At 38.9% G+C, this 12,532-nt stretch overlaps 1 protein-coding gene across 1 annotated transcript in view; it reads left to right on the plus strand.

Moving 5' to 3' along the window:
* The window catches only part of kcnt1b (potassium sodium-activated channel subfamily T member 1b), a gene marked incomplete at its 5' end in the record, with an annotated part of 51,248 nt that extends 43,324 nt beyond the window's left edge, over positions 1 to 7,924 (plus strand). The window contains 3 exons of the mRNA XM_079451339.1: positions 712 to 1,003; positions 4,794 to 4,878; positions 5,708 to 7,924. Coding sequence (XP_079307465.1) covers positions 712 to 1,003; positions 4,794 to 4,878; positions 5,708 to 5,825 — 495 coding nt within the window. The 3' untranslated portion in view covers positions 5,826 to 7,924. The remainder of the gene's footprint in view (positions 1 to 711; positions 1,004 to 4,793; positions 4,879 to 5,707) is intronic.
* Between the last annotated feature and the right edge of the window lie 4,608 nt (positions 7,925 to 12,532).

Below are 12,532 nucleotides of genomic sequence, written 5' to 3' on the forward strand. Positions count from 1 at the left end.
TGTGTTTTAGTAAAATGATCGTTTTTGTTTTACTGTGTGAACTACTAAGAACATTTCTCCCAGATTTCATCATTTCATATTGTTTTAAATGAAAACTGGAGAAACGGGGCAAAATGGCAGAAGAGATGCTCTGTTTATTTTTCAGACCTCAAATACTTCAAAGAAAAAAGTTCATATTCACTTTTTAGCGATACAACAGTACAGTTAGAAAAAGAAGTAAAACAATTATATGGAAACCTGTATTTTAATTACAGTTTTCATGTGTCTTGTCATGCTGTCAGTCTTTCACATTGCTGTTGAATGACTTTATGTCACTCTTTGATTTTGTTGAAATTCAACAGACACTCGACAGGATTGCTCACAATATGGAAGGGTCTCTGAATTTCTCTGTGGCTGTATCTACATTGATTGTTTGTGTCCTTGTGAAAAAATGTTTTCAAAAGTCTGAACAAAGCGTCATTTTCCTATTTCAAAGCATTTTAAACCTAAAGAAATGAAACCTTGACTACAGTCTTGATCAGTGGCCTTGAAAAAGCTTTTTATCCTCCATATGAATCGTATCTTGCAATTTAAGAAACACAAACAAACCTTCAAAGCTGCTCTTAGTAATAGTTTTCCTCAATAAAAAAGTTTCATCCTTAATATATTTGTTAAAGCCTTGAACCTTTTCGACGCTCATAATCGATTGACAACCTGTTGGCATGTCGACAGTCTCAGGTGTCCGTGGAGGATTGCGAGGACACGCGTGACCGAGGGGAATCCTGGAAGGAGAAAACCGCCCACAGAAACTCCACGGGGAGCGACCAATCCGAGCACCCACTCCTACGCAAGAAGAGCATGCAGTGGGCGAGACGGCTGAGCAGGAAAAACGCCAAACCGGCCACTCGAGCCGAACGCATCAATCAACAGCGGCTTAATATGTACCGCCGATCTGAGAGACAAGAGCTGTCAGAGCTGGTGAAGAACCGCATGAAGCATCTGGGGCTGCCCACTGTGGGATACGGTAAGCGCTGCACAGAAGGAAAGTCGATATTCACGTTGGTGTAAATCCTTCAGGTTCCATCATTTGTGACCATCAACCCCGTATATTGATGTGTTTTGTGAATGTACAATAATATTTCCTCATAGTCTTTATAATTTCCTTTTGTCCCCTTTTTCCAAGAAATATTCTGCAGAAACATCAGGGATTAATAGGAAATACATGACAGATCGCAAAAACAAAAAAATACCCTACTGTATGTTTTCATGTTTATCTGTCCCTTCGGAAACCTCCCATGTCCAAATTCACAGTTTTTCAGAAAATGGAAAAAAAACTTGTTTTATTATTATATACTAAATACGTTTTAACTGTTCGATTTTTGCAAAACCCAGTGACGCACATAAAGGTTGAATAATATTCATGATATATGACAAAAATGAAGTAGGGTATGGAGACATTTTTCAACACTGCTTATTCGTGCAATATTTATTTAAAGATATTTATTAAAATGTTATATTTTTAACTTAAAAAGTCTTGGATTGCGTTTTTTGGATGGCAGCATGCACTGTTTACAAAGTTTGTGCAAAGCCTTTAAATACACAATTTCTCAGTCATGTTTTTATTTTATTGTTTATATGTAGTCACACTGCTACTGTATGAAAAATTCGTTTTACGTTTCCACCAATCTGATCTCACGTGGTGTCAATATATAAATTCAATGTATGAATTTAGTAATCGTACGTGTTTGTACGATTCACAACACACGATTACTAAAACCCACCCCTTAACGTGACTGCCGTGAAACCAAATCGTACTAAAATGCACGAATGAGATTGTGTGAATTCATACGAATCAGCCAAAATTAGCCCCATACGGTTTTGCCGTGCGATTGTGTTGGTTTCCATAGGTGGGGTGGTGCGTATATGGTCATGATGAGTATTGTTGAAAAATATGTGGAGGCGGAGCTGCTGTTACTTTGCTCGTGCAATAGTCAGTCCTCATCATTATACATGTTGATTTTCACGTTTTGCCTCCCATGTGTTGTCTCTCATTCCATACTAACCTTTCCATACTGACTTTACTCTCTACTATCCTCTTTGTTGCAAAAATCATTCTCTAATATCACAATATCACTACAGTCATCATCACTAGAATAACTGTATATCTATTGAATCTTTTGACAAAGCACAGTTCTCTGTTTCTAACTCTCTCTTCATGTAGCCATAATCTTTATGAATGATTCATTGTTAATAACATGTTGAGAATGTGTTTTTTGCATGCTGACCGTTCTCTTTATAAAAGTTCTGCTTTCTCTGCCACTCGCTTGACCTTGCTTGATGTTTTTTTTCTTGTCTCTTTCTACTTCGGTCTTTCCCCCGCTCGCTATAGAGGACGTAGCTAATTTAACCGCGAGCGATGTGATGAACCGTGTAAATCTAGGATATTTGCAAGGTAAATCCACCCAACAACACTGTTCTTGTGGTCCTGAAGGCATTCCATGTCCAGAGAATATTGAGATGAATTCAATCATTATCATGATGTTCTCAAGAGTGAAACAGATTCTTCAGTTCGTCCAGTGGCATTGAAACAGCATCAGCAGTTTGTAGTTAATAGGACACGCTGGATGATATTTGATGACTTAAAAAAAATTTAACGATATTTAATTTTCTTTTCATTTAGGAGGATATTTGCCGTCCAGCAATTTCTTGAAAATGTCTGAGGTCTGCTTTTTCTACTTCTTTCAGAACACATAATCTGTTTAAGCTTTTTTAAATCCAATGGGTCTCATTGTCCCACAACTTTTTATTTGATTAAAAACAGACCTCAGGAAACTGCTGGCTTTTTGCATTATAATGACGCTGGACAAAATGAATAAGTGTCTTGTTTTCTCACCCCACTCGATGTTATCACTCATACAGATTGTCATTTGTTATTTTGTCCTGTTTTTGCAAAAACATTGTTAAAGCGTTAGTTCACTCAAAAATATAAATTTGCTGTTAATTTACGAACTCTCAGGCCATCCGAAATCAGCGGTAGTTCTTTTCTGTAGCACAACAGAAAGAAGAAGATTTTTGGATGAAACCTTGGTGCTCGGAGATTCATAATATGCAGGGTCCAGTTGCAAGAAACCCCTGTTAAGAAAACCCTTAACATTATTACTGGTAGTCTGCCACGACAGACCTATTTCCACAAGTTATCTTTTTGTTTATTGCCATTGAATCTCACAGCTTACATTATTGATTCTGTCTGTAATTGCAGCATTGTAACATCGATATGGCAGAGGAGAACTGGCCCTCCCGTTTGAGTCTGGGTTAGGTTAGAATAAGCTGCAGACTGAAACATCCAAATGCATCTGAATCTTTTGACATCAACTGAATCCATGTGCCCTACTTAGAGGAAGGGAGATGGACAGTTGTATCTCGTAATATAGCCGTTTTGCGCATGAAGTAATACAAAACAAGTCTTTTCTCTTTATTTGAGACGATTCTTTGTGTTCTGCAAACTGTCTTTCAAAAGTGCAAAAAATGTCTGAAACTCACCCTTCAGATGCTTTTTTATGTTGTTAATAACAGATTCCTGCACACAGCGATCAGTTCACGATCGATTCGCTTTGCGAGTCATCAATATATCATCTTGCTTTTTTGTTGCCTGTATCTCCTTTTTGAACATTTTATGAACCACCAAGAACTACAGGTTCAGCTACAAATCTTCTTTATGCTTTTATTGATGAACCAATGTCATCTGCGCCATGGATGGCCTGAAGAGAATTATCAGCAAACTTTCATCTTCAGGTGAACGAACCCTGTAAAGTTTGACAATCTGTTTATGCAATCATGAAATGTGATGTAGTTATATTAGTGATGTAGTTGTCTTTTTCTCCTCTGATACGAACTGAAGAGGGTTCTTGCATAACAAAGGGTACTGCAGGTACTCGCTGGCATCTGAGCATTGATATAAGACATGATGAGTGAGGGATTTTGAGTCCAGGATGTTTGGTCAGAGTGGAGTAGAAAGCATTCAGTATTTGTTGGAAGGGTCCGAGGTCTTTGCGTATAGTATATCTGGGGGTGATCGTGGGACACTTTTTACGTCCCGCCGGTATAAACGATTCATTCGAGCATCGAGTTCTCCCAATTCCACACTACCAATGATTTTTGCTTCACTCTGATTGGTCGAGCCTTGGTTTGTCGGGCCTGTCGGAAACTCTAAGCATGCTTCTATCTGTGTCTGTTGGTTGTACTGTTTGCTGACTTGGGGCTGTGTGTTGGCATGGCAACCTAGCAACGTTCATGGGATAAAGTGTGATTATTATGCAACGGACGGTTGGATGGATGGATTGAGAGACAGAATGCGAGGGTGGATGCGGACCTTGTCTGCATGCGTCCGCGCATGGGGAGTGCTTGCGGTTGCATGGGCGTTCCGTCAATGCAGCCATGCCCTGTCAGTAACGGTTAGCACTTCTCTCTTTTTTACCTGGCCCGCTGGCACTTTAAGTGGCTCAAACAGGTGGGTTTGGAGAACCACAGGCACTTTGTCCCAGTCTTGAACTGCCAAAGGTTCACTCTTCTCAGTCATTTACAAGCAGGTAACAAAGAAACCCAGAAACCCAGCCAACAAAATCCATAACACTGGGGACACACCACCACTTTGAAAGTGTTAATATATTTTGCCATTGCTTCATCTGCTCTGGATAGTCAACAGTACGAAGTAGTTTTCATTATGTGTAGTAGGTACAGAGAGATTTTTTTAATGTTTTGCTACGTGTGTTATAGATGAAGTGTGACAGTGACATTTTGTTTTGTTTGTTTCACAGATGAAATGAATGACAATCAGAACACGTTGTCATATGTGCTGATAAACCCGCCTCCGGACACTGTTCTAGAGCTCAATGATGTTGTGTAAGTGTCAGAGATAACATTTCTGCTGTTCATTTGCAACCGATGGGTTGAGTTTGGGGCAGAACAGTTTGTTTCATCCAAACGATAGAAGACCGGGCCACATTACAGCAGTTTGCTAAAACCATTTTGAACAAAACATGCAGTGCCAGGAAGACAGGAAAACAAGACAAAAATGCTTATAAATTGGGTTTTCAGACCTCGAATCATGCAAAGAAAGGTTCATTCATTTTAAACTCCAAAATAAGGTTTGTTTTAATTTGATGGATGCGTATTGGCATGCTTTTTTAAAGCCCCCTTTTTAAAACCTGCCACTCCTTGCACTAAAATGTAAAAGTTTTGTTTGATGAATTGCTAAATAAAAGGCTATTATGGGTCTTTTAAAGTGATAGTTCACCCAAAAGTGAAAATTTCTGTCTTCATTTACCCATGATGTCATTTCAAACCTGCCTGACTTACTTTCTTCCGCTGAACACAGTAGAATATATTTTTAATAATGTCGCTAACCGAATTCGTGTTGTATGGACACAAAAACGGGTACCACCATTGTTTGCTTACCAACACTTTTCAGAAATGTCATGATCTGAAAAATAAACAGAAATCTGGTTTTGTATGAATTAAATTTGTGACTCGGACAGTGGCCAGAGATTCACTGTTTCCAGTAATGCTCTTCCTAAAATGAGATGTTTGTTCATGACTAAAGGGTGAGTAAATGATGACAGAATTGTCATTTTTGGGTCCCTTTAATTTTTTCCAGAGCTACAAGTGTTATCTATGTCGAGCCGCAATGATTTGTAACCGCACAGCATTCATTTATTGTACCTTACTGTAGCTACATCATTCGCTCTGATCCGCTGGCACATGTTCCTGAGAATCTTCCGGGAGCACCGGGTGGAGGGAAACTACGGCAAGATTACGGATCAGAGACACGGGATGAGACTCATCTGTAAGGGCCGGAAGTCCTGTCGTGCACACCCCCTCCTCTGAGTCCCCAACGCCCCCCCCCCACGCCCTGAGCTGCTACAGGACAGTCTGCATGAACGATGCCTGGAGACGCAGCCGAACCAACCAACCCCACTGACAGACAGCACTCGTGTGCCAACACAAGCTGCCCTTCCAAGCTGTAACTCTTTACAGATTCCTCTTTTTTTTACAAAGACACAATCTAATATTTCATACGTTTCTGAGCGTGGCTGGTTATTGCGTTTTTTTGTATTTAAGACTTGGCTGACGGTGTAAGATTGGGTTGTTCTGAGTCACTCTGGACCAAACACAATGTCCAAGCACTTTGGAGACTGTATAGGGCAGTGTATGCATCACAGAGCATTACGTAACGCAGTGTTCATGTACACATCTAAGGACAGAAGAAAACAAACAACAGTCACGTCAGTCAGTTCGTCTGATTCGGACCAGAACACTGGTGATGTCAAGGCCCTGTAACACACGGAACTAGTTTACATCAGTGCTATATTTTGTACATAGCAAATATATATATTTGTTCATATATACACAAGTTAACCACGTATTATTTTTCATGCTCATGCAGTGGCCATCAAGTATTCACAGTATTTTGTTGTGATTTTGTCCTTGAAGCACAAAGGATATTGTTTATTTATTGCTATTCCCAAAACGCTACTATTTAAACAATGTTGATCCGTCGCATGATCTCAGCTGTGATCATGTCCATTGCCATAACATTTAACATGCTTTTTATTGCATAAAAGTAAGGAATATTCTAATGCAAACACATCATCCTTTTTGAAAGATTCAGTTGATCTCTGAGGGTAACGCACAAGCATCAGAAGTATTGAATGAACGTTGTTTAGATGTTTGCAGAAGAGCTGTCAAATGCTATTGTACAGTATTTTAGATCATTGGAGAAGTATTGATCTGAAACTAATGATTGTGACGAGTGTGTGAGTTATATCATAGGAAATATTAGGAAATGTAATGTAGATTTATTTATTTGAATCGTCTACCAAGAGTTTTTAATTTGTTTGTTTATTGCTGTATCAACAGTATTGTTAATCATATTCAATTGTCTTTTATTTTGTTTAGTATCTGTTAACATTTTGTTCATTTTGTCAATTTTGACATTCTGCTACCGGTCATTTATGAAATATTTTCTACAGTATAAATGAATTTGCCACTTTTGCACTAAGCTCTTTAGATAGAGCAGTACACCGTAACCCTTTAACCTACACACACAAAGCATTCACAGTTTTACATACGGTATTGTATAAAAAACACACCTTTAGTTAGAATTAGAGGTGATGTGAAAACAGTTTTGTGACTTCAGGGGACTTTCCTGGTATCGGACACGGAGATCGCAAATCTGTTTTTGCTACTTTTATTTTGTATGCCTTCTGTACTGAGATGTGCTCCATTGTCTATGTCATTTTGAATGTGAGTTTGTGTTTAAGGAGTTGATGTTTATTATGTAGAGCTGACGTTACATTTTTAGTCAGAAAACATGGATTTCCACTCACAGAATCGACTGTAATGTTGCATATATACTGTAAAAGGGAAAGTTATTGATGGTGATGATGTGCCATAATAGGACATCTTTGTAGTTATTGCGTTTATATCATTATTGTGTTTTCTGCCTTGTTTTGGCATATCTGTTTATTTATTTTACAGCAATATTATGAGTTCGCCTGTCTGTCAGTAAATAGAATATGTTGAGCTACATTTTCTATCACCATTTCTCATGCAAACTGCCTTGGGAATGTTTTTGGTTTAAAGACGTTGAATCATTTTCCATGCATTTTGAAAAAGATTTGCATGTTAAAATGACAGCCTGCAGATACCTTCTATTTTTACTGGTTCCCTAGTATTTAATACAGTTATATTTATCAGCTGATCACAGCTGTCGTACTTTACACGGACCATGCATGTCCCAATCTCGCCAAATGTGTCAGAGATTCATGTTTACATTTGCTGGCTCCTGTTTTTTGGATTGTGCTGAATAATACACAGACTTCTAAATTTTGTACAATTTCTGTACGAACATGTTAGAATGAATAAATGCTGCATGCAGCCAGGAACGATGTGGCTGTATTATTGTTTACAAATGGATTTTTATCATTGAATATGTTCGTGCTTGCCGCTGCCCCCGGTGGCCGTAAGCGGTATTGCAGGGAGGCTGTGGCTCAGACTGATCCAAATTGTGAATGATTCGAATAAAAGCTTAGTTATTTACTGCAGAAAGATGTAATGTGTAAATAATGTGCAGTATTGATAAACTATATTATCTTTATAATAGGATTAGCAATTTTTGTAGTGGCCCCAAAGAAAAACTTTATAAAGACCACTAAGAGCACCGGTACAGATATTTGTTTAACATTCCTAGTTTGGGAAACTCTGGACGGTATTATTTTTTATGTTTTATTTTAAATCCCAGTTTATAAGTTAAAAGCTTTATTTTGTAATTACAGGATCAGCAGGTTTCCCCATTACAGTAAATGATGAATTAGAATAATTGCTTGTTATTACAGTAGCCATAGATCATCATACCATATGTTACATTATTTCATTTTTTAATGTCTTGCACACAGATATATCGACGAATATGAAATACACAGACACCATCTATCGACTCTCAACAACCGTCGACTGTCGTTGCTGTTTGAGTTTATGTTTGTTTATTTGTGTTTGTCTCCACCTCTCCCGGGTCCAACGCCCGTGATTTTTTACCACCTCGTATAACAGGCCTTTGGAATGGAGCTCCAGACCGGCGTCATTAGGAGAATGTCCAACACGAGGTCTGGAGTTATCATCCTTCTGAACCTTCTGATCGTTCTTCTGAGCTCTCGCTGCGTTCTCATCTCGCCCGGACTGCTTTCTCAATTCTGACCTTTTCAGGTCATGCCGACTCTTTTTCTTAGTTTTCTTCGTGTCATCTGCATTGTTTATCTTCTCTCCTGAACCGCTGCCACCAGATGATGGATGAAGGATGGTGAACATTTGAGAGTGGGCACCACTCTCGTCAACAGGTGAGTTTTGGGAAAATAAGACTGACCTCCAAGTTTCCCCTGTTGATATGTTTCTGACATCCATCCCCGGTGATGTATTACCAGACAAGGACTCTTGGGCATCGAAATCCAGGATTCTCCGAGTGCATGACTCGACGTTTCCCCAGCGAGTGTCTCCATCAATAACAACTCTGACATCTTCTCGTGGGAGTGTGTTTTCTGGTAAAAACTCCAGAGCGTTGAACTGTGGGGCAACTGGGAGGGTTGTGGGATAAACGCTTTGCCGAAACGGCATGTAACCGGTTACAAATATAAGTTTGGGAAAGACATTGAGCACGTGCTCGTTTTGTATCCACTGCTTCTTCCATTGGACCGCAGTCGGGGGCCAAGTCAGAACACGTCGAAGGGATCGAGAAGGTCCAGATCTGTTCCCGTCTGGAGCGGTGTTTTGTTCAACCACAGAGGTCTGGTTTTCTGGATCTGCACCAATGGTGAGGTAAGGTAAGTTCTCCTCGTTCTCCAAAACCTGGTCAGTGCTACGTTCTCCATGTGGAATAGCTTGGTTTGCATCTGCATCTTCTATTAAGTCATGATCAAGTCGTTCCTCGTAGGTTTTCACCTCACAGCCCATACTTGTTCCAGCTGTAGTCTCATAAGTTTCTTTATCTAGTCCATCATCAAGTGACCCCACCGTCTCGGTGGTATTACAGACCTCATCCTTCAAGCTTGTATTTTGCTCATCCAACTTTTTTCTCATTTGTCCATCATTCGTATGCTCCGCCCCCTCACACACGCCTACAGCATTCACGCTCAAGTTTTCCTCCTGATGTTCTGATCTCACGTGTCCGTCGTAATACTCATCTTGCTTCGTTGTGCTGACTTTTACAATGTCCGCTTCCTTCTCCATCTTTTTAGAAAACGTCGAACAGAGAATTGGACCGGCGGAGCTGACGCGCTTAATGGGCTCTCTGCTTTGATAGATCCCTGAAGAATAAATGTGATAAACCTGTGACGTCATCTCATCTGCAGCTCTCGTCTGGTGTGACCTCAGTAACATCCGTGTTGTGGCGTTTTCTGTCGGTTCAAGAATTCTAGATTGAACTCCTCTTCTGTTGTCCTTTGTTGTTTCTCTCTCTGTGGTCGCTGGAGAAGGTTTAACGGTTTGTCGATGTTTCCTCTCTCGTTTCCGATGATACAACACTGAAAGGACACAGATGACAAGTACCAGGGCACAAAGTACCACTGGTTGACAAAAGTAGCTGTTATCAACATTATTGAATGCAGGTAAGAAGTAAAAAGAAGCATTAAATCATTAGCACCTACCAATTAAACTGATTAAAGTGGAAGGTTTCATTGAAAGGGGTTTGGTTGTACTGGTAGGACCTCCAGTGGCGGGACGGCCGGTGATGGGGCTCGTGGTGGTGGGATGTTCAGTTGTTTGGCTCACTGGTGTTAGGATATTACACTCTGGCACCTGCCAAACAGGTTTACCTTTCAACTCCGGAGGGCTTCTGCAGGACACCATCATCTCATTCTCCAACAGAGAGGCATTCTGCAGACCTGGATGTATTTATAAACTTGCTATTTAAAGGTTTTTAGACATTTAAAAGGGTTTGTGTGAAGTTACAGGGATGGTCCACCCAAAATAAAAATGCTTTCGTCATCTTGACTTGGATATAAAGAGTTTTGGCAGAATGTCCATTGTGGACATGTTTAGAAATAACATTATGCAAGAAACAGACATTTTATTCAGTTTATCCAACTTGTCTTCGGTTTTATGAATTCTCACAAAGCGAGAATGGTATATTAAAAGCTACTTTATAGGATAAATTGTACCAAGTATAGAAAGCTTTAGTATAGACTAAAGCACACATTTTAAGCTGATATTGAGGGAAATTTTAACTATTTTACACAACACCGTGTAAATTGTACAAACACAGATGATTATTTATAAAAGCAGGAGTGAAGGTAGATCAAACTAAATGTTTGAATGAGATTTTAAGAAGTCGTAAAATAGCTACAACAAATTGCCCTGCTTGCATTGCAAAATGCATATGAACTAGTCAATGTTTTCTCCTAAATCAAGTATTTTTATTTTATACTGTAGAGAACCTTTGAATGAGGTTTAGAGTCTTTGTTTTGGGCAAACCGTCGCTTAAATATCATCAAAATTTGTAATAATACAATGTAAATAAAACCTATTTTAAAAAGTGAGATGGAAATGGTCATATACCTCTAAGGAAGTTTGCAAAATCCTGTACAGAGCACGAACAGTCCCAGCGGTTTCCATCCAGACGGATCTTGGTGCCGTTGAGGGGACGCAACACATCAACACTCAGATTGGTCAGGTTATTGTTGGACAGATCCAGTTGCCTTAGTTTACTCATACCCATAAAGCTGTTCAGAGCAACATCGTAAATATAATTCCGAGACAAGTTTAAAGCGAGCAGATTTGTCATCCCAGAAAGAGAATTATGATCCAATGTAGTTATTTTATTATTTGACAGTCGGAGGGTTTCAAGTGCCTCAGGATGACTGAACCATTGAGAAGAGACATGAGAAAGACGATTACTGTCCAAAATGAGAGTTTTGAGGTTGTGGAACTTATTGAAGGTTTGTGGTGCCACTGCGCTGACCCCGGCTTGGGTCATGGTTAAACTGGTCACAGAGGTCAGGTTTGTACTGTTAAACATAGACGAGTTGATTTCTCCCAAATCACTCACAAAGAGAATCATAGATGTCAGGCCAGCAGGATAATCTAGAAAGACAAAAAAAATGTTATATAAGTGTAAGTAAAATTAGGGTAGAAGCGTTCTATCGTGGCTTGATATATCACAATAAAAAGTTACAATATGTATTGAAGGGCAAAACAGGTATGCTTGAACTCTCAACATGTGACCTGTGCCGACACAATATACAGCCGCGGAAAAAACTTAAGAGACTATTCAACAATTTCTAGGTGTATTGTGATCATTCCAGTCCAGTGTCTGTTGAATTTCAACAAAATCAAACCTCAGGGGTGACAAAGTCTTCCAACAGCAATGTGAAAGCACGACAAGACACATAAAAACTGGGAGAAAATGAACTTTGGAACTTTTCATAAACACATGTACAAATATTACTGTTGTATTGCTTAGTAGTAAATATGAAGTTGTTTTCTTTGCAGTATTTGAGGTCTGAAAAAAATCCTGAGAATCCTTTCTGTTATGTCAACCTGTTTCTTAAGTTTTCATTTTCTGCAAATAAATGCAAAAAGAAACAATATTTGTATTGACTCTTGAAACAGATATTCTGTTCACAGAATGAAACAAAAATGATAATTTTACCAAAACACACCTGATTTTGAAATATTTTTTTCTGCAGCTGTATATTTGTTTTTATAATGTTAGGGTTTAGCTTTATTAATTCCTTTCATAATTTTGAAAAATGAAATTTACTTCTCGGTTACAAACTTATTCAGTTTCTATAAATGTACATACGGAATGTTCAAATATAGACATCGAATGTTGGCAATTCATTATGCAACATAATACAAATCCCATTTTATTTTCAAAGTCGATAGTCTAAATTTTTCTTGTTCCTCTTACCTCTTGGAATCTCCTTGCAAACATAGTCCGTTTCTGTATATATACAGGATTGAAGCCATGCTACATTTATGCACTGGAAAACTATTAAAACAAGAA

The sequence above is a fragment of the Barbatula barbatula genome (genome assembly GCF_947034865.1).
Source record: "Barbatula barbatula genome assembly, chromosome: 2".
NCBI lineage: Eukaryota > Metazoa > Chordata > Actinopteri > Cypriniformes > Nemacheilidae > Barbatula > Barbatula barbatula.